General features: G+C 45.9%; 1 protein-coding gene across 1 annotated transcript in view; it reads right to left on the bottom strand.

Moving 5' to 3' along the window:
- The window catches only part of ITPR1 (inositol 1,4,5-trisphosphate receptor type 1), a 1,533,308-nt gene that overhangs the window by 213,315 nt on the left and 1,297,837 nt on the right, over positions 1 to 22,156 (bottom strand). The window contains exons 48-50 of the mRNA XM_078661662.1: positions 20,870 to 20,992; positions 3,539 to 3,714; positions 450 to 614 (exon numbers count right to left, since the gene is read on the bottom strand). Of these exons, the coding sequence (XP_078517788.1) occupies positions 450 to 614; positions 3,539 to 3,714; positions 20,870 to 20,992 (464 nt within the window). The remainder of the gene's footprint in view (positions 1 to 449; positions 615 to 3,538; positions 3,715 to 20,869; positions 20,993 to 22,156) is intronic.

Genomic DNA, 22,156 nt, shown 5'->3' with positions numbered 1-22,156 from the left:
TCCGCATACAAAAGACAAATTCGTCAACCCATCAATGGATGGTATACTTCACTACAGATGGTACACAGCATGTTCGCACACCGAGAGCACACCATAGGACAGAAAATGCACTTTGACTTTTTAATGGAGATACCAGGAACTTCCCTGAACTACACATGGTTTTGTTTTTTTAACTGCCTTAAGTTTGTTCCAAAAAGGGACATAAACTGCTGTAAACATCAATCACAAAAGGGAGCGGTGCATATATACACATTTCATTTCTCCGAGTGTGTGGTACATTCAGGAGCTCAAAAAACAGTGCAAATGTGTGTGATGGGACAAGGGATTGAGAAGAGGTTGGCATGCAAAGACAAGACCTAAAGTTCGGTTGTTTCCTTGGGGAAGAGGGGTGATAACTTCATCTCAATACATTGCACTTCAGTTTATGGTGGTAGGGGCAGTTTACTTACCAACAAGCTATAGAAGAATTCATGGACGAAGACGCCCATGGCACAGATCATCAAGTACAAGAGATGATACAGGAACTCCACATCTAGAATCATCGCTCCATACCCTCTAGTGAAGGTCCCCCGGTTACCAACAAAACTCGTCAGGAAAATTATCTTATTACAGACCTGCAAGGGAAATCAGCATAAGTGTTAGCGTGGGAGCACACCAGCCATGCAAAAAGGCACAAAAGAAAAGATGCCCAACACAAACTAGAGGATGCATTGTGGTGGGGCCTAACTTCATTGAGTGAAGAAATTCACACTGGAAGTTTGTAGTCAAGTGGAGAATGCAGAAATATAAAGGCCGACGCAAGAGTCCAAAAGGGTGTCAGAGAGTGGATACAGGTTGTCCACAAATGAAGAGCAAACTGATATGCAACAGAACCGAAACAAAGAACAGAAGGTAGAGCCCTCTAGAGTAGGTTGTGAGGAAGAAGTATCTACTCGGATTCTGGTTCAAGGGCTAAATAGAAGGACCTGACTAGAGGAAACCCAGGACTCTATAAAGCAAGAGCCCCTGCACGCTGAACATAAAAACACTTCATGGAGAATGCCTGGATCCATTTCTTGTTGCATACACTGGCCAAACTGCTTCTTGCCCCCAAATAAAGCAGCAGCCAAAACAACTCTGGGGAAAAACCAGCATTATTTTTGCAGAACTCTGTGGTCAATCTTCCTAAATGGCAAGTAAATTTCTATAGTCCATAACGAAAAATTGAATTTACAATAGCGTGGGCAGAACCGAAAATTATCTCACCCTCTCCTCCCTCTACACTAAAGAGATTTTACTGTCCTAATGCTTTCTCTACTTCCCCACTCGTTTGTGAGTATTTATCACTCATGCAATTTCTGATCTACACAACATAGAGATTACTAATTTTCTCTATGATGTTGTCTTACCTTCGCCCAACTGCACCAGCTACTAGATTGGTGGAGGTCGCAGGCTTCCGCATGCCCCAAAAAACTCCACAGTGCTTGAGGAGTTCATCAAGCGGCAGAATGCAATATGTCGCTCTTATTTTTAGAGCTGGGTGTTTTTTCCGTGCTGTAAAATCAGGGCAAACGCCACCACACGCAGCGCAAGAGGTGCTGCTTCTTTCAGCCGCTCGAGTAAATGTTCTGCTCTAGCAGGAGCTTCCTCAACGCGAGCGGAAAGTTTCTCAATGCGAACAGGCGGTGACTGCCTGCATTGAGAAATCTCGTAGGAGGTGGTCTGGAGTGTTGAGAGCCGCACGAGTTGAAAACTGCTCCACTGAGTTTTTCGGTACTCCGCGCTCTACACGGAGCGAGAAAAACTCTGCAAACTCCGTGAGCGGAGAGGAATTTTCAATGTAATGTAGTTCATCTTTCATTAACTATCAAACACGTTTTGCTGCTCATTTAATCTGCGTACATTGTTTGCTCGTTCGTTTGCTTTTAAACTATGTTAAGTGCATGGAAGCAAACAGACGTAAAATGTCTTTTTTTCTTACTTCTTGCCGTGAAACTCTGCTCGTATTTCACTCACAAACACTGTACAGTGCTCTTCAGTCGGGTGACTAGGGTTCGCACTTACAAATAATATAAAAATAGTAGGGCACGTTTTAGATGGAAATGTATTGCTCTCTGTTAATGAGAAGAGAGGCCCACTGTTCAAGTTGTACTGTTTGCACTCGCAAGGCACTGTGGAAGGAGAGAAATGGCGCCTGCACCAGTGCCGACATACACCCCCTTGGCGCCGTGACAAGCCGGAGAGGTCAGGAGAATACTGCGGGTGCCGCCCCCCGGTGTGCCCCAGCATCTCTGCACCACCGGGCAAGATGAGGGTAAACCCAACTGGATCCCACTTGAGAACCACGAGGGACACCAGTCCGAGAGCAGCGGACTCCTGGAAAAGGCAAGGGTCAGAGTTTCTAGGACTTCAGGAACTAACCCAGCCATCCTGAACCTGCACCGATGCAAGAAACCAGCAGGAAGTGACGGATCCCACTTGGAGGACCACAAGGGACTCCGACTCCTGGGAAAGGCAGGGGTCAGAGTTTCTAGGACTTCAGGAACTAACCCAGCCATCCTGAACCTGCACCGATGCAAGAAACCAGCAGGAAGTGACGGATCCCACTTGGAGGACCACAAGGGACTCCGACTCCTGGGAAAGGCAGGGGTCAGAGTTTCTAGGACTTCAGGAACTAACCCAGCCATCCTGAACCTGCACCGATGCAAGAAACCAGCAGGAAGTGTCGAATCCCACTTGGAGGACCACAAGGGACTCCGACTCCTGGGAAAGGCAGGGGTCAGAGTTTCTAGGACTTCAGGAACTAACCCAGCCATCCTGAACCTGCACCGATGCAAGAAACCAGCAGGAAGTGACGGACCCCTCACTGTTTACGGAAGAGTGCCTGCACAGCAACCATATTGATAGTACAAGAAAGGACATCTCCTCAGGATAACCCTTAAAGGACACAGAGAAGGGCCAGTTTTACCCTCTACCAGGTCTGTGCTTTTCCCAAAGCAGATAGTACACGCCGAACATACCGTACTATAACAGATATATGCCAGGATTCTTGTTATAGCAAGAAAAGAGTAGCTAGCTTCCTAGGCGCCACCAGCATGGAAACATCGAAAGGTCCGAGAAAGCAACAAATGCTGCTCACCTGCAGATGATAAATTGTCCCTTGTCCAAAGCATGCCAATGTACTGTTAAGCACCCCAGCCCCCAGGTACCCACATCTCTTATCTACCCCCTCGGTCATTTTTATTACACAGCGTGTACTTTCTGTCCCCTCAGATACATTGAGAGCCTGGGTGATACAGATTTAGTGTAGAAAATCTATTTCAATATCAGTCCTGCTAGTGATTGCCAACCAAAGCATTGTTACACTGACTCGGGGAAAAGTACATCTAATTGTGCATTGGTAGAAAAGACTCCTACACAAATAATGTTGGGGAAGTCAACACTTACACTTGGGTGGGTGAACTGGATGGAGAGGGGCGAAGAGGATGGACAGGGAGAAGCTGAAAATCATTTAAAGTAACTGGCCTATGAAATAACTGAAACGTTGCTTCATACTTACATTAAAAGCACCCAGAAGGAATAGAGTTGGCTGCAGACCCACAGAAAAGATAAGCCTTAAAATGGTGGAAGCTATGAGAGCCCGGATTCCATGGGGCTTTGGAAGGACCAAGACTATAGTCAGCGATATCAACATGGCAGTCCAGAGCAAGCCTGACAAGTGCGGATCCAATGTTCCTAGAAGGCAACAAGAGAATGATTCAGCATCTTAAATAGGTCCTTGGAGTACTTTCAAAGAATGCAGTCAGCCTAGAGTGTGGACACTGGAGCAATGACTCAGTGAGGACTGTGAAACAGCTAGCCATAGGTTTAATGGCAAGGAATACAAGGTGACACAAACAGGTCATCATCACAACAGCTAGGGAGAGGTAGTCAAAGCATCATATTCTTAGAGACCAGATGCCAAGTTGGGATCATGTTGGGTTTATGCAGGAGTCAGCGCGTGTCTTGAAACTGCAGACTAAAAACTGTATATTTTCTGCCCATTCCATTTGTCTTCATTTGTACATTTCATGCAGGCTCTATAAGCCAATGTACCATAGTGTGCTGTTTGTTTTTAGCTGCTATTGCTAAAAGGTTGAGTGTGAAGTGATTCGAGTTTAAATGTCTGATTTACTTATCGCCTTGCTTTGAAAAGCAAGCTGCAATACTTCTGGTCAATTAAGTAGTTGCATTACATTAGAGTTTGATTAAATTGATGCACAAATATTTTAATTTGTAGTCCTAGCAAAGCCGTTTCACATAGTTATTCTAGTACTTTAGTAAAATAAGATGTTTTTAAAAAAAAAACATTTGCATCAGTCATTAAATTGTAGCTTTGTCATTGCATTTTGACGACGTTCGATTCTTCTGGCCCACGATATGCAATTCTTTTTAAAAAGTGTGAAACAGTCAGCGGATTTGATCCACCATTAGAGTTTTTGCCAATTAGTGGTTGTTGCATCTGTTTGAGAAGCTGAAATCTGGGTTTCTGGAGTGACTGTTCTGGTGCTCGAATCCATAAACAGTGATCAAGTAACCACTTCCTTCACATACTGCTGGATTTATGAGCTGACAAGGGGACAGTTAATGGCAGTGGTTCCAAAACTTTTTTGCCCCCGTGGCTCCCTTGACCTATTGGATCTTGGCTCCCCATTAGGTTACTTTTTTGGAGTAGGGGTTGGGGGGGGGGGGTAAGCCTGGCCTATGGAGTGCTTACATTTTTCTCCCTGAAAATAACTGAGATGAAGTTGATTAAGATATTAGAATCATAGATGTAATCCTATCCACTCCACTGTGGAGCCCATGCAGTATTAACAACTTATTGGAGGGTCATTGGTTTCTCAGAGAACTGAAACTGCATCGGGATGTAGTGCTCTTGGAAAAGGTGCATTTTTAGCTCATTCCTTAGCAGGGTTTGCGAGGCTCTGAGATACAGGAATGTTGTTCCAGATCCTGGGTGCATTGACAGAGAAGTCTGCATCTGGAGTCAAGTTTTTTCTATTTTTGCACATTAATACCTCCAGTCTAATGGTATCGGGTAAACCCTGGTCTAGCTTGCGCCATTTGAACTCCTTCCTCTATGAACCTTCTGTCTGCTCTCTCCTGCCATTTGAGCCGTGGGTGTGTGGGGAGAGCCTGGTACCTGCCAGGAGAGCTCAGGGCTCCCATTAAGGCACCACAAGCTGCTCCTTGTTCCCAATATTTCACTCTCAGCATCTTTCTGGGGTCTGAGATGACGGGAGCATGTTGCCTGTGCCTCTCAGCTCCCAGATGACCATGCCATCAATGCTGTGCCAGCTCCTCCCTAAGCTCCCAGATGCATCCCTCTCAGGTCTCTCCCACCACACACAGTGTCTTTACCATTTTATTTTCCTGTCACCTCGGTTTGGCCATATTTTTGGACTTTGATTCTTTTGGTTTGGGCCTCCACGTTCTGTTTCATCAGTGACATAGATTCACTTTATTTGCATTTGTTCTGACCTTTGGCCTATGTTTTTCTACCCATTAGGTTCTGACCTTTGGGGTTGAACTTGTGCTTCTAACCAATGCCATTTGCTTTCAGTCTTCTGCTTCTGATCTGTGACAGTTGCTTATGGAAATTTTAATTTGTCTTTAGTTAAATAAGAATCAAAATATTCACTTCTTCTGCAACTTCAATGAACTCCAACATCAACCTGCATTGAACACTGCAAATGTCATGCCTCCCTCTTAAGAATGTTCAGATAGCCTGTGCATGTTTTTATAACTTGGCATGCAACTGGTATTTGTGAGTTCATTAATTTGATTAAGTGATAACTGAAGACAAGTACTCCTGAGCATCACTCTGCTTTGACACTATAACTGCACACTACAGACTGACATGTTTTCTTTCATCTGCCTCAGCTGACTGGCTTAATATTCCCTTATCACATTCTGGCCAGTGAGCGCTCAGGGAGTGAAACCGGAGCTCTGTGCCTCAGAAAGACATGATTAATATCCAAATTCATGTCAGTTCCAAACTGTGCTTGGTGTGCGGCTCCCCAGGCTAGATCTGACCATGCACTGAGGTGCTGCGGCGCACAGATTCCTGGTGGCAAGATCTAGGAAAGGAGGGTAGCAGCAGGGCTTTAAGTTGGCCGGGTCTCACCGGTGCTGAGCACTGGCAGTTTTTTAAAGGGGGGCTCGAAACGGGTCTCTATCGGGCTCTGTTTTGTGCTCTGGCACAGGCGGTCTGTTTTTTTTTCGGACTGCAGTGACAGCAGGCACATCATGTGCGCATGCTATACTGCTCACTTCTCACTAGGGGAGAAGTTACGGCATGACGTCATGCTAGGTGAGTGTTGTGGGGTAAGGGAAATCCATTTCTCTCTCGATTTCCCTTCTCTTTTTGAAACTCAGGAGCAGCAACATAGTCGTGGTGTCACCAGGGCTTTAAGCGGAAGCTTTTTCAATGTTATATATAAGCCATAGTTGCTGCCTATTTATCTTATGCAACTAACAACCATTGACAAGCCAATAGTCCTGACTTTTTGTTGGTACGATGTTACTTGTTGAATCATATCTGATGCAATGACAAACAGCAAAATACAAGTTGGGCGGCACATTATGCTAAACACAGATTTTTAGCTTATGTGTTTTAAGCCATGCCCTTAATTACATTAGCCATGCCCCTTTATGAGACCCCCCCACACCGTTTTTTCATCCCACTTAAAGCCCTGGGTAGCAGGTATACTTTTCAAAGGGTAGGGAAGAGCACATAATACACAGTCATTAAGGAGACGTGTCAATAAGTTGTGAGCCTTGGCCTACATCTCTTGGAAGCACTTTGGGTGCTGATCGGAACACAATGGCACAGAGGACAGTCAGTCAACAAACAGTATGAGGGCAATATGGTGCAAAGTGAGCCCCAAACTAGCAAGTAATCAAAATGATGCCATGCGGGTTCAGGCGGTTAAGATGGTTACCCTCCCTCATTTTCTTTATGTTCTAGGTATGCTTCCTCTTCACATTCCCCTAACTACTCTTCGGTCCATTGACTCCAAAATGAAACTTTGTCTGGGGTACGCTAAACCACGTCTTACTTTGGCCAAATTAAAATCTCACCAATTACAGGGGGGTTTGGGTCTTCCCTCTATCGAACATTACTCACTTGCTCTTCATATTTCACAACTTACTTTTTTTCTCACTAAGTCTAAGGACATACCTCAATGGGTCCCACTTGAACGTCACTTATTGGCTCCTGGTCTCGGTTTGTCCCTTCTCTATGGCAAGGGTTCCAGTCCTTCCGATCCTAAAAACCCTATCTTATCTGCAATGTATAAATCTTGGCAAAGAAGCCATCGTATCCTTAAATCTAATCCGCGAATTCATGTCAAAGCTCCTTTATGGCTCAATTCTGCTACTCACGTTGGTGGTCGCACTTTGTCCTGGCCTTTGTGGCAGGAAGCTGGTGTCCATTCTATAGATCAACTGTTTCATGGTGACACTTTTAAATCCTTTTCTCAACTTAGTGAGGAATTCCATTTACCATCTGCACAATCCTGTAAATATATTCAGCTTCAACAAGCTCTCACGACACACTTAGGTCCTTCACCTGAATTACTATCCGTATCTCCTATTTGGTCTTATCTGCAGTTATGGGGAAATCTTAAAGGTGTCACTTCTGGTCTTTATGAGACTTTCTTGCATCCTCTTTTCACAGCCTCTCTCACAAGCTCTCCAGTTGAAATGGCAATCTCGTTTATCAGTTGTATATTCCAATACTCATTGGGATAAAATTTTAGAAGGATTACATAAGGGAGTCCGGGAAGCCCGTCTCAAATTCTGCATTTTTAAAATTATCCATGAATGGCACTGGTCTCCAGTTAAATTGCATCATGCTAAGCTGTTATCACATACTTTGTGTTGGAGGTGCTCTGCTTCCGGTTGTGATATTACACATATTATTTGTGAATGCCCCCGTACTAGATCCTTTTGGCCTTTTGTAAGAAAGACATTGGCTCATACGATGTCACTTCCTTTACCCTTTACTTCTGCAAACATTATTTTACATGATTTTCGTGGCCTTCCAAAGTTTTCTAAACCGCAAACTCGTCTTCTTCATACTGCCCTGGCTACGGCCAAAATTTGTATACTGAGTCACTGGAAATCTCCCCTGTCTCCTTCCCAGGAAGAGTGGTTGGTGGCGATGGTGCAAACAGCTTTCCATGAATGTACAATCTATAATTTACAGGATCAGGCTTCCATTTTTCTCCAAGTATGGTCCCCTTTCCTGGAAACCACTGTGGATAGTGACTGTCTCCACTCCTTCTCCTCCGCATACTATTCCTTCTTAATTCTATTCTTTTTCTGGTCCTTTTTCCTGTTACTCTACTATGTACTCTTCTCACCTTCCTTGGTATCTTCTCTCTTAATATCTGTTTTTATTGCTCTTGGATTCTTTCTTTTCTCTCTTTCTGTTTCCTTTTCTTCTCTCTTTTTTTTTTCCTTTCCTTCATTTATATTTTTCTTCTTCTCTTTTCTTTATTTTTCTCTCTTATAATATACTCCTCCAGTTATTTCCTTATTATCATTACATTTAGGACAATGGAATATTTGCTATTTTTGCTTCCTCATATTTGTTATATGTTATATACATTTTCTTCTCATTCGTATTGTATTTTCATCTGAAACTTAATAAAAATGTCAACACAAAAAAAAAAGATCATGCCATGATCAACCTGATCAGAACTGGTGGCGAGGTCTAGAAGGATGGAGTATAAATGGCTACGATATCAAGTATCAATAGATGACAGCGTTTTCTACATGATGTATTGTGCAGAAGTCTAACTGCTCGGTATTAATGGTTAAGGCTGGTGAGGTATTGTGTCATGAAATTTTGCACACAAATTATTCTGGCAAATGTGCCCAAATAAAATCAAAAACCCATTTACTAAAAGGCCCCATGTTAGGCCTAAAGCTTATGCTGCACGAATACATTTAGTGTACAAATACAGACTGTTGATATACCTCCTGGCATGTAATGCAGATTCAAATTATCACACACTTACACTTATGCAAGTGTACAGCACAGCACAAAGCAGGCGGACGGAATAGAACGCTTCAAACAGTTTAACAGAAGGAGACACAGGGGTATGCAGTAGTAGGTTCAAAATAATGGCTTTATAGAAAGGAGGCAACATTTGAAAGGGTCGGTAGCAACTGAAAAGAAGAGAGATCGGCATACCAGAAGGGAGGGCAATGAAAAGCTTGGCCTGCTGGAGAAAGGTGGCAAGTTTAGCCAGCAGCGTGGGTTTTAGGTTAGTGGTCAATGGGAGGAACATGTTGGTGTGTGATAAGGGAAGTGGAAGATGTCCTGATTGTTTGAGCTTCAATGAAAAGGAAGCAATGCTCTTGGCAGCGAAAGGGGCTACATAAAGGATAAACTACGGTCACAACGAAAGACTGCAGGATCCTGGATAGCCCATTAGAACTACTTTAGAGTGGAAATCAAAGTTAAAAATGGTAATATTTGTTGAGGCTGAGTCAATGTAATAAGTTTATCCCGTCTGTTTCTCCCGGTACCGCCCGTCGGTCGGACTTGGGTAGGACAGGCAGGGAGACTCTCCAGGGGCATTATGGTAGTGGTGGTCCTCCTGTGATCTTCCCCTTTTGTGTTGTAATTCCCCTACCTTTGATACTCCTTTTCCTCCGGACATCCAGTGGGTGCTTGAAAACTGGCAAGTGTCACAGCCTTGGAGTGCTTGAAGAGCTGGTACAGGCGCCTGGCGCTACTTTTATTATATACATTCTACTTATACATAACAGTAGTGTGAGTGTTGTTCATTTGTTACAGAGTCTACCAGCAGATAAACGCCTAATTAAGATTGTGACCTCCTTCCCTGCCCTAATACTTCACGTTGGGGTAAGTCCTCTACTACTAGGGCCAATTTCCACAGATTTGGTTAAGCACACCTTGTATATATTTTTATCTTTGCCGTTAAGGTTACTAAAGGTAGCTAGTATTGAGATCCAATCCTTTGCGTTCACCTGGGAATACATTTTTGGTAACCAGAAATATAGAAGATTTCAAGAACTTCCTTAGGTAATTACGGTCAGGACTTGGGAACTGGTTGTGTTATATCTGTTTTTTCCGGTTAGTTGTTGACTGTCCCCTTTCTTACAGCACCTGTGTTCGACCTGCTGGAGCATCCTGTCCACGGAGTCTTTTCCCTTCCTTTCCCTGTTTTGTTCCCTCCTTTCCCTCTTTCTCACCATGTGTTCTATGGTTTGATAGACGCAGTGGTGTGGGAGGGAGGGGTTGGGCCTATCTTCGGTTCCTGGCAGTCCTGCGGAAACAACTCGTGGATCCTTACACAAGCCATGACAGCCTACAAAGATTTGGAGGTGACTTTGTATGTAGATTCTTTTGTCCTGAATAGTGGGATGATCCAGAGAAACTAACGAAAAGCCCAGGGTGCAAAATGGAAGGACGAGATTTGCTGCAGTTTACAAAATAAACCTTATTTAAAACAAAAGCAAAGCTTTTGCCGATGAAGTACACTAAATGGTTAAAGATGTAGGCACGTTTGCTCAGTAAAATAAGATTCACCGCACCAAGTGCCTTAAGGCTTTTATATTAACATTGGAAAGTTTGGTTTATGAAAACCGTTACGGATAGGATTATCTCCTAAAGGGGAAGTAGATGCCGGTTGAGTCTCACTTCCAAGATCCCTGTAGTAATGCGCTCTATTCCTATGAACAATTTGACAATGATTTCTTGCTCTTGTTCAAGAGGACTGGGGGGAATTCATAGAAACAGCAGAAATAATCATGTTTCAACAAACTTAGGAGATCTCCCCTTCATATAGGCACTGTTTTAAAACGTTCCATACCGCAGCATACAAGTCTAAACCAGGCAGACCAGTCTGGTAGGTTGCTAAATTGGGTCAAGATTTTGTTCGGGGACCGTGTTAGCCAATTCTCTCATATGACCAGACCTGCTTGCTATTGAGATCTCTATGCCCCGATAAACCAAACATTCTCTCTTTTAATGTATAATGCCGGAGTGTCCAAAACAACAGATTCCCCTGTCCTCCAACTTTTGCTTGATTATATTTCCACTTTATCACAGGAAGAAGCAGTTGAGATCGTGGTTGGGGATTTTAACGCATGTTTTGAACCATCTTCACTCTATAATGAAATAGCAGGAGAGGAAGACCAATATTGGGGCATTCCCCAAATTTCAAAGCCATCCTTATCCTCACTTCCACTGGCTGTCCTCCGATTGCTGGATCTTTGTGTGAGTTGCCGTTTGAGGGCATGTAATGGTAGAACCAAATCTGATCAGGAGATGCGTCTTACTTTTAAAATAAATACCTACCAGAGCCGTATAGATTACTTTAATTAGATGTTCAGTCCTGGGGGAATCTTATTGACATGGAAGTCCAGCCTAGCTATGAGAGTGAACACAAGGAGATGGACGGAACATTGAAACTTTTCCCTGGACCGGAAACAAGCATCCTGGGATTGGTTTCAGGGTAACACCCCTCAGCTGCCAGGCTTGCTTGAATCCAGTGGTAAAGTAAGCCACAGGGAAGACCTGGCTTGACAGTTCGGGCTGGATTGTTCCCTTGAGGCACAGGGTCAAGACGGATTTGCATATAGCTGTGTCTGAGCTGGGGTGGCGAAGTGAGATAAAGAATAATGATGGATTTAACCCAGATCTGTAACTGGAGGTGGGTCTCAAACGTTTCAGCACTCCGTTCATCATCTCCTTGTGTTTGCTTTAGATACGAGGGAGACCACTTGCCTTTTCGCCTCTCCCTTTATGGAGGTGACAAACAGGGGAGTGGGAGTCCTCAACTGCTTGGAGGTGCTCTTTCAGTCAGTACAATCTGAGGAGAATTAAGTGGAAGAGCATTATGGACAATGAGTCCAAGCACGCCCTACTCTATCACAATCTAGTCTCTATTGTGTCTTACATAGGTAATTTACAGGAAGCCCCTGACATGATCAAGAAATTGAAAATTTGCTTCTTTACTAAACCTCCCCCATGCAAGAATCTCCCTCAGAAGGCAGGACTTGTAGGTCAGCTAAGTCCAATCTCCTTAGTGCCCTTAAAAGAGGGTTCTCGCAGGATATAAGTCATCTAGAGCAAACTAGTTCTGAAACATGCAAAATTGACATGGGATACAGCAATTTGGAATAATATTTTGTATGCAACATGCTCAGGGGACCAAGTAGTTTTCTGGCATATAATGGCACATGGTGCGAAGACAAATAGGATGAAGCAGGAAGTACACATTCTTCCAAAACATTGGATGAATCATTTTAAATCTTTATATAGTAGCATCCCGTTAACTCTTGAAAATCTTGATTCCCCTGATCCTATGGAGCCCCGCACATCATGCAAGACGCCATTTGGCTTAGAAATTATTAAAGATGGATGGGTATTTTATATAACCGAAATTACTGACGAATAGATCTCAGAAGGCAGGAAAGGCAACTGGGCTAGATCGAATTCCGGTTTGAAGTGCTAACCGACAATTTGGGCACCCTACCTTACACGCGTTTTAATGCCATTTTAGCAGGAGGGGAGATTCCATCCTCAAGGAAAGGGGCAGAGCTTATTCCCACACATAAGGCTCAAAGACACAACCAACTACCGCCCAATTAGCCTTATTGATTCTTCCCCAAAAATATTTTGCAAGGTTTTATTAGATAAGCTCCTTAGTTGGGTTTAAGAAAATAAAATTCGACCCAAAATTAGCACAACTGACCAGGTTTTTAGGTTTCAATTAATAAGGTGGAAAGAAGTAGACATAAAAAGGGGTAGCATGTTTGCAGCTTTTGCCCGTTCTGGTGTACACAAGGTGACCTTGGGCTTCCCTGATCTCCATTTATTCGTCAGGCTTCACCACAATCATTTTTCTCTAATCAGATGGGGGTACAAATCGGGAAAACCCCAATTCCTTTAAGGTTGCAAAAGGAGTCAGGCAAGGCTGCGTCTTTCCCCACACATTGTTCCTGCTTTTTATAAATGGCTGCATCGACTACCTCTTGGGTTTTAATAACATCCCTCCAGTTCCAGAGGGGAAACTGAAATACGTGCCCTATTCGCAGATAAAACTTTTAGTATCAAAAACTCCCAAGAGCCTAGAGACCCTTTTGTGCAAGTTTAACGTTCTGCCTAGATCATGGACTTGCAATCAACACAAGTAATTCCACATTTATGGCTGTCCAACCCCAGAGAGGCTTTAGCGGATCAATAATAATATAAAGGGAGGAGCTGGAGAAATTGCTAGATTTTGATTTCCTTGGCATTCCCCCTTCTAGTGCAAATATCTTGGGTTCCCAGGTTACCAAAAGTACTCTTATACTAAAGCACAGGGCAGCAGCAATTCTAAAATTTGCAAATAAGACCTTGCTTCATCCAATTTCCCCCCCCTTTTTGAGGTCTGTAGGGCAAAGCTGTAACCGCCGCTACATATGGAGCCAAACTCGTGAGATAGGTCACATTAAAAGCCCTGCAAGTGTAGGAAGCTGGCTGTGTATATACTAATCAAAAGAAAGGTATAGTGTGCATAGAGTCCAGGGAGTCCCCAGAAGTATAGCAGAGACTTAATTACGTAAAAGTAACAGCTCTTAGTGGTAGTGCGGGCGAGCAGTTAGGCTTATGCAGAGGGTGTTTTAAGCATTTACTGTATTCACTAAATAAAGACTGATGGCACACACTCAGTCTGAATCCATACCAATTGGGCGAGTATAAAAAAAAGATATACTTATATTTTAAGAACCAAGCAGGACTTGGCACAGCTAAATAACATTCTCAAATGCAAGACTTTACAAGGAAATGCAGCTGTGGTCGAATTTGCAATTGTTACAGGTTGGAATTGGATCAAAAAGCAGTTTAAATTACAAAATAATTACTTTTCAACTACTTTTGGGTTCCTTTTAGATTACATCAACTACTCAGGGTGGTATGCCTAGATACCACGCCTGGGATCTCACAATACATGGTATGTAACCATTTTTAGAGGCAAAAACATGTAACATTGGTCCTTATGGAGGAAAAATGGGCATCAATTTCACAGTTAAGTACTAGACTCATGAGTGGGAGTTTTGGGGGTTAGAGGTAAGGTTCCCCAAGGTCTAGGTAGACACTCAAGTTGCACCACCAGCGGCAATGGGGCGGCCGGGTGTGGAGGCCCAATGTTAGACAATGAGGCTAAGGGGGCCTTCTGTTAAAACTGCTTGCGAGCAGGCCACTTGGCAGAGGGAGCAAAGCCCTTGGGATTAAGGTCAGCACTGCAGGGGCCAACAATCAGCACAGAAGCTGCTGCACCAGCAGCAAAGGGGCGGCCGGGTGCAGTGTGCCAAGATGATGTTGGGGACCCTGTGGATTCCAATAGAGACCTTAGGTTCAGTAAAAATGCTACCGGCTCGGGGAGGGAGAATTCCTGAAGGTGACCACCGGCTGGAGAGGTAATTGGATTCTTGGGGGATGCCTGGGCACTGTCAGTTGGGCCATCCAAGGCTGTGGGGCGTCGGGTGCAGGGGTGTTTTTTGGCATCTGGTCTTCTTACCAGCTCCAGGCGCGGTCGGTGGTCACTTCAGGATGAGGCTGCAGGTGTTGTCTTGAAGCTTGAGGGAGGTCTGGGATCATGAGATCCCAGGTCAGGGTTGCTGGGGAGACCTTGTGGTGTTGGGCCACTCAGGCCGTGGGCATCTGGTGCAGAATCACTGAGCTTCCTGGATCAGATTTCTGGGGGGTTGGAAAAGTTTTGGCTTTAGCAAATCCGGTGCTCATGGGAGACAGTATGTTACAGGAGTGCAGGGCAGGTCCTCCGGGCGTTGCGGACTGCTGGACTCGCCGGGGCTCTCACTGTAAGCAGGTTAAAGGCAGGACAGGCCAGTAGGGCTGGGGCAAAGCAGTAGGTGTCGTCTTCCTGGGTCATTGTGGCTTTTCGGTCCTCCTTTCTTCCTCGAATCTCAGGAGGCAAGGTTCAGGGTTGCTCCGGACTACTACATTTAGGGGCATTAAAGGGATGTGCAGGTCGGGCCTCAGGCAGTGGGTTGATGGCATGGCACACAGGGATGTGTGCCACGTCGACTACTTTTCTCTGCACCAAAACACACAGCCTGCAATGGCAGTGCGTGGGTGTTGACGTACATGGCCCCGAAGGGTGGCACAATAGGTGCTGCAATCCTTAGAGGCCTTCCCTGGTCACAGTGCCCTTGGTACACATGGTACCTTTTACAAGGGGCTTACCTGTGTCAAGAGATATGCCAATTGAGGGTATAAGGGTACAGTTTGGGGAAAGAACACATGCCCTGGGAACCTGATTGGCAGGGACCCTGGGCACATCAAGTCATGTTGCATCAGATGTTAGGCAAAAAAAAGGGGTAGCCTTGCAAAAAGGAGCACTTTCCTACATCAGATGGCTGAGAATACATTTTTAAGAGCAGCCCTTAAATTGCCATAAGCACGCCACTGATTTTTAAACATGACTTAGGCTTCCGTCTATTGTACCTCGAGCGCATTGAAACATTCTGTTTTGAATATGGATTGGTCAAAGCCTGAGTTGGCAGAATATGGGGTGGGATTAAGAGATGTTCTTGATAAATCACAGAGAGGTGTTCTGTTACCCTGGTTCGACTATGTAAAACAGTCCCTATCCTCTATGAATCTATACGAGTATAGGTTGTCCCCTGAAAATATTCCATCTTCCGCAAATATGAGAGTGAAGACCATCGACTGGGAGCTTGGGGAGGGTATTAGTGATAAGCAGCCCAACAGTACCCAAGCAAACATTTTTATAAGTCTGTTAAACAGACGCTTTGCAAAACTTAGAACCCTTGTATTACCTCTCAAAAATGATAAATCATTGTCACCAAGAAATTTCAAGGGACTTCAAAAATTGAGGACTATACTTGCACCTAGTCACCATTTGGTGAATAATAATAATAATCCACATTTGTAAAGCGCACAATCACCCGTAAGGGTCTCTAGGCGCTGGGGGCCGTCGGGAAGATTAAGCGAGCTATTGCCCAGAGCCACATGGTGCTGGGCTCACCTGCCGCTGGAGCCGGGGATCGAACCCTGATCCCCAGATTCCAGCGTCAGTCGCCCTGGCCGCGGCGCCACACCTCTCCCACCAATTGCACACATTCACATTCCTTACAGGTAGCTGATGGTCCAAGAAAGGGGATGTTATGTGGGGACTTAGTTTCCGAATTGATAGTCCGATTCCTCAGTAAGATATCCTGAAGGTGAAAAGATAGAGGAAAACCAAAGGGGATGTTGGACGGAGTGTTGAACATTGCAAGCACTCACCCCCAGTCCACTGATCTGGGTTTAATCCATCATCATTCTTTAGCTCACTCCGCCACCCCAGTTCCGACACGGCCATATGCAAATCGGTCTGACCCTGTGCCTCATGGGAACAGTCCAGCCCAAACTGCCAAGCCATGTCTTCCCTGGACCAGAAACAAGCATCCTGGGACCGGTTTCTGGCTAATCAGCCGTCATCGGCCAGGCTAGCTTGAATCCAGTGGCAAAGTGAGCAAGGGACCCATGTCTGGCCAATTTAGGGCGAACAAAGCAAAACCAAAGGGGATGATGGACGGAGTATTGAACATTGCAAGCACTCACCCCCAGGTGGCAAGATAGAGGGCCATTTTTTTAATGGGCCATCACTACCATTAGTGTAGCAGGTGCAGTGGCACTGAGGCAATGTGTGAAGGTGCACTACATATCAATTATGCTTGAGTTACTAGTAAAAAGGGTGTAGGTAGACATATTCCTTGCTGGAATTTGGGGGCTGGTCCCTCTTCCTCTGCTGGGAACACATCCAAAGCAACAGGGGGGTGAGATGTGGGGCTTTCAATCCCCTTTTTTTTTTTTAAACGAAAGGGAAGGCTGACTACTTTGGGCCTCAGGCCTAGAAGTGATGGCCTAGTGGAGTGGAATACCCTTCATTAGAACATTGGAATGTTGGGAGCTCCATTGCAGACAATTGAGTGCTCCGTGCTTCTACGGGCCGGTTAAGGCCCGCAGAGCAACATTCCTATGTTTTACAAAGGCCTCTCGGAGCTCGAGAAGATTTAAATCCCCTTGAGCTTCGAGAAACCTTTGTTTTATTTGTTAGAACATTCTGCCCTCTAGTGGTAGAATGTCCTTATAGCCCTTCGTAGCAGGGCTATACCAGCTAATAAAGTCCTGTTTGTTAAAGGCCCGAGCCGAAGGCGAGGGACTTTAACGCGGGAGCGGGCCTTTAATAGCTGGTATAGCCCTCTATGGCGGGCTATAAGGCTATAATGGCGTTTCAGGTGCAATGGAACTGAATCAGGGGTGGGAGGTCCCAACTAAGCCCCATTTATGGCTGCTTTACTATCCTACCTTGCTTGCATTAGATCCCTGTACATATTTGGTGCAGCAGTGTTGCTTTGGGACTTGGACGAATAGCCCAAGAGAGGGGGCAAATGAAGCAGTGGAAACACCTTAGTTTAGGACTCCTATTGGTCCCAACAGTTGATGTGGCAAGATGCAGGCCCATTTCTTAACAAGGGGCAGAAGAGACTGCTTCATAGGGCAGTAGCTCTCAGTGTAGCAGGTGCAGAGGTACTGGGGATGGCGTAGGTCTTGTAGTCTCCGCTGCTTCACTGCGGAGCTGTATCCTGCGGTGTGTGCTGCTGTCCTCAATGGTGGTGGTGGTGTATAGTTGACCCTGTGCTTCACTGTAGTGCTGTTTGCTGTTGTACTCGGGGCTTCCATAGTACTCCACTCAGTAGTTAGGGGTAGTGTAGTACGTTGCAGTCCTTAGTGATTGTGTTTCTACTGTCCCCACTGGTGGATGGTAATGCTGTACGCTGCCGCCCAACATGCGTGGTGCTGTGACGTGCTTGGTTCTCCCCAGCACTTGATGGTAGTAGTGTTCTAGTTCCCATTTCCTGATGCTATACTTCAGTGTGCTGTTGTCTTCAATGCTTGATGGCTGTGCAGTGTGCTACACTCGCAAGTCCTGACGGTAGCGGTTAGTATGCAATGGTACCCAGTGCTTGCTGGTAGTGCAGTGTCCAGTTCTCCACAGTACTAGATGGCAGTGAGGTATGCTGTCACCCCATGTGTCTGATGCAAGTATGGTGTGTTGCAGTTTCCCCTGAGTAATAGTGAAGTGTACTTGCCCTCAGTGTTTCAGGTCAGTGCAATATGTGGATACCTGCAGTCCCAGTGTCTGATGTTAGTTCAGTGGGTATCAGTCCCCACTGAATTTCTGTGGTGCAGTGTCCAGCTCTTCAAATTACTTTATGGCAGTATGCCGTCCTTCACAGTACTGGATGGTGCACTGTGCGCTTCAGTACTTCACGGCAGTGCTCACAGGTGGGGTTGCAGCTTCAGTCCCAGTGCATGAAGGCAGTGCATGATGCCTGCATCCCAGGTGTCTGCTGGTACCAGGGGGTCTGCCACTGGCTGCAGCCCACCCCCGAGCAATGAGTGGAATGCAGGGATCACCTATAAGAAGGGTGGTCCGCTGCTCTAGATACAGAGGGGGCCCGGAGTGGACAGTACCAGAAGAGCATCATAATGAGACGACGGGGTTAATAATCACGTCTGTCATCATTGAGCAACATCGCTGAAAATTACGTAAAACATCGTAACCGCAGAGCGTTCAGCCACGTGACGTCCCTGGGGCTTGGAAGGCCATTTACTTGAACATACTCCATATGAGCAAAGCGATCATTACCCGCCCAGAACGGCCTCTGTCCGCATTAACTAACCTCGGGCCTCTGTCCCTACAAGGTGCCGTGCGCAGCGCGTGCAGGCGCGGCACGTCCCGCCGCTTCCCGCGCTCTGAAATGAAAGGTAATGCCCGTCTTCCCGTCCGCGACGTGCTCCCGGACTATTAATACCGCACAGCGAGAGACCACTTACATAACCAGGCGGCCGCTAAAGATATCTCTGCCGTGAAAAACAACCTGGCCCGGGCACATTCTGCTCAGTTAGGCACGTACAACCGCGGGTCCTTACATGACCCTGCGCCCCCTCCCTCCGCGCCCCCACCGCCCCGGACAGGGCCCGAGTTCACGAGACTCCGAGCCGTGGCCGAGTACAGAGGACTGCCACGGACCACGGCAGCCAACGAGGAGCCGGGGTACCCCAGAGCAGAGGCGGAAGCGACACTACAAAGAGGGCCCTCAGAGGAAGGGTCCAGCTAAGATAGGATGGGTTCCAGGTAACCTAGGAAGGAGAAGGTTTACAAGGGAAGGCCTCACGCGGTCCCAGAACCATTCAGTGGTCTTCCAGCACCATGTTCAGTTTCATTTACCGCCAGGGATTAAGCAGGATGAAAAAACTGGGGGTCTCTCAAAGGGGAGTGGCCGATATAAGTAGGGCGTGGCTTAAAACACTAGCTAAATATTTGCGCTTAGCATAGTGTACCGCATGAATGGTATTTTGCTGCTTCTGTCACTGCATCCAGATATATAATACAAGTGACATTACACCTACAACAAGCCAGGACTGTTGGCTTTGCCATTGGTTGATAGTTGCATAAGCTAAATGGGCACCAACTATAGCTTCGTTGTATAGAATATTGAAAAAGCTTCAGTTCTGAAATGACGAGACGGTGAAAGCACTACAAGGGAAGTCACATCAAGGGCACTAAAGGGTGATGCTGCTGCAGAGTTAAGATTATGTATTTTTCGCGAGGGTGAGGGCAAAAGGAAGGATCCCGATAGGGACCCATCTCAGCACCTGTTTTTTTAGACTTGCCGGTGCTGAGCACAGGCAGGACCCGGCCCACTTAAAGCCCAGTTTACCGTATTCTAGCACAGTAACATCCACTTCTTTAAACCAGGCCTAGCCTGTAGTCAGACAGGGAACTAAGAAGCCAAGATGGCAGCAGTGTAGGAAGAGAGCACAGGCAACACCAAAAAGCATGGCTGCTAGCAGTACTCCTGTGTTTGTGTTACTATGAACCAGCTGAGCTCCATTGAAAGGTCTAGGAAAGATGAAATGCTGAATAGCAACTGGCAACATTCATGTGCGTTACGTCCGGCTGTAAATGCATAGCTTAGCGGGTTAATGTACCTATTGCCGAGGCGGCAGTAGGTACATTAACCCACTAAGCTATGCAACACAACGATGGGGTGCACCTGCAGAATGTGGGGGAGGCCTCTGAGTCTCCTACAGCTTTGAGATGGCCTTGAGATGAATGGGAGACCCCAAAAGGGTTTAAACACCTTGTAGCAAATAAGCGTTTTGGACCTACACTCTGTTACACACAAGTCCGTTCGGACTTGCCCGGTTATATATGTTGGACTTTAAATATCACTGCATGGATGTTCATTCACGCCCGTCTAGTTTGTACAGAGTTTAAGTACTGAGAATGTGGGTAACCAGAGCATTTGATGGGGCAGAGCAGAGTTAAATATACATAGGATGAAACACCATTAATACCGGAGCTATGGACAGAACAGAACTGAGAACTCAAACAAGTGAAACTGGCCTGCCTTGAATTATTACACAGCGGCAATGACTTGGAATAGTAAACGCTCATGCCATTTCCTGGCCAGTGTGAGCCCCATTTCACTCGATGCCTTGTATGTTACATGTCATACATACTCCATACAGATATGGAACCTAACTAGAATGAACCCCTCCTGTTTAACAGAATGTGTGCGCCTCTAAAGTTTGTGTCTTGTTGGGTCAGTGGGGTGGTGTTCTGTGAATTTTAAGGATCAAGCAAATTATTGCAAATTTAAATGTAAAACAATCACCCCTCCCCACAACACCTCCTCCTCTGCCGCTCAACCATCACTGAGCAGCAGCTGAGGGGCTGCCCTGGAGCAAAGAGCCTACGGAGGACCATCCACTGCCACACCATACCTCCTCGGACGCCCTTGAAGGGATAGAAGAAGGCGACCAGCAGGTTCATCAGGACGGCCAGGTTGAATGAGATGCTGCTCCAGAAGGACATGTTGCGTGAACACCAGTACAACACGGGCTGAGCTGTGAGGAAGACACGGAGGTAGAACGTTAGACAGTTTTTGGCACTTCGTGGCGCTTCATGACCTTTGCCTCAATGGACCATCATATTAATAAATAGAACCAGCAAGCAGGGCAGGTTGGATCACAGAAACATACTTGTATCAAATAATGTAAGTACCAACAGGCCTGTGATGGGAGGTGGTCGGAATCTGGAGCACAGGCTGTCCACAAGAGGACAAATGCCGACGCCAGTGCCCAGGTTGCACGTCAGACTTTCAGGATATCTTCATAGGATACAAGGTTATGCAATCAGTTAAAATGAAACTTTTAGCATCAATCCTGAAACTCAGGGATGGCACCAGCCCTGCTGTACCTACGCTGGACACCCCATATTTAGTTTAACTGCAAACGCTGAGGTGCAATACCAAGAGAGCATGGCTGTCTTAAACTGAGCAAATACTGGATGAAAGCAACGTAGGAGGACATAGCGTCAATGCATCGTGGTTTGGCTCCGCATCGCTGGTGTCGTCCACATTTGAAATGAAGTTCACGGTGTCTATATAGGCACAACCCTCGCTCACGTCAATTACTTTTTGCGACTTTCCACACCAGAAGACCGGAGTCACAAAGTACACTGACCACTGGTCTGGAAAACTAGGGCCCTGAAAGGGGAAAAGTTATGTCTCTAGAAATCCGTTCAAGGGAGGATGGGTGGTCAGTAATGAATCTGCGGCTAGTCTCTACCAGATAATGCGTTAAGAAAGGTAAGTAACTTGTTCTGATAGAGACTACTATCCACAGATTTCTTACCTTAGAAAAGATACCAAAGCAATACCAACCCAGAGGTGGGTCTGTGGACCAATTTTAAACTAGGAAGTCCTGCAGGACCAAACAGGCAAAGTGCCCAGCCCTACGGGTCAGACTCTCGAGACAGTGTTTGGTATACATGTGCAAGGAAGCACATGTTGGCTGCCTGGCAGATGTCCAGGACTGAAACTGAGTGAGCTAACAGGAGCAGCAGCAGTTTTAGCCCTGGTGGAATGAGCAGGTAAACCCTCAGGGGGTTGTTCCCTAGCCAATGCATAGCAAATTTTTACACAAAGTACGATCCAATCGTGAGATGTCATCTTCTGTACAGCCTATCCTGTCTTCGCTCGGACATACCCCACGAAGAGTTACTCATTT

Source organism: Lissotriton helveticus, chromosome 9 (assembly GCF_964261635.1).
Source record: "Lissotriton helveticus chromosome 9, aLisHel1.1, whole genome shotgun sequence".
Taxonomy (NCBI): domain Eukaryota; kingdom Metazoa; phylum Chordata; class Amphibia; order Caudata; family Salamandridae; genus Lissotriton; species Lissotriton helveticus.
Note: the sequence above shows the minus strand (reverse complement) of the source record. Positions and strands in the feature narration are given on the sequence as shown.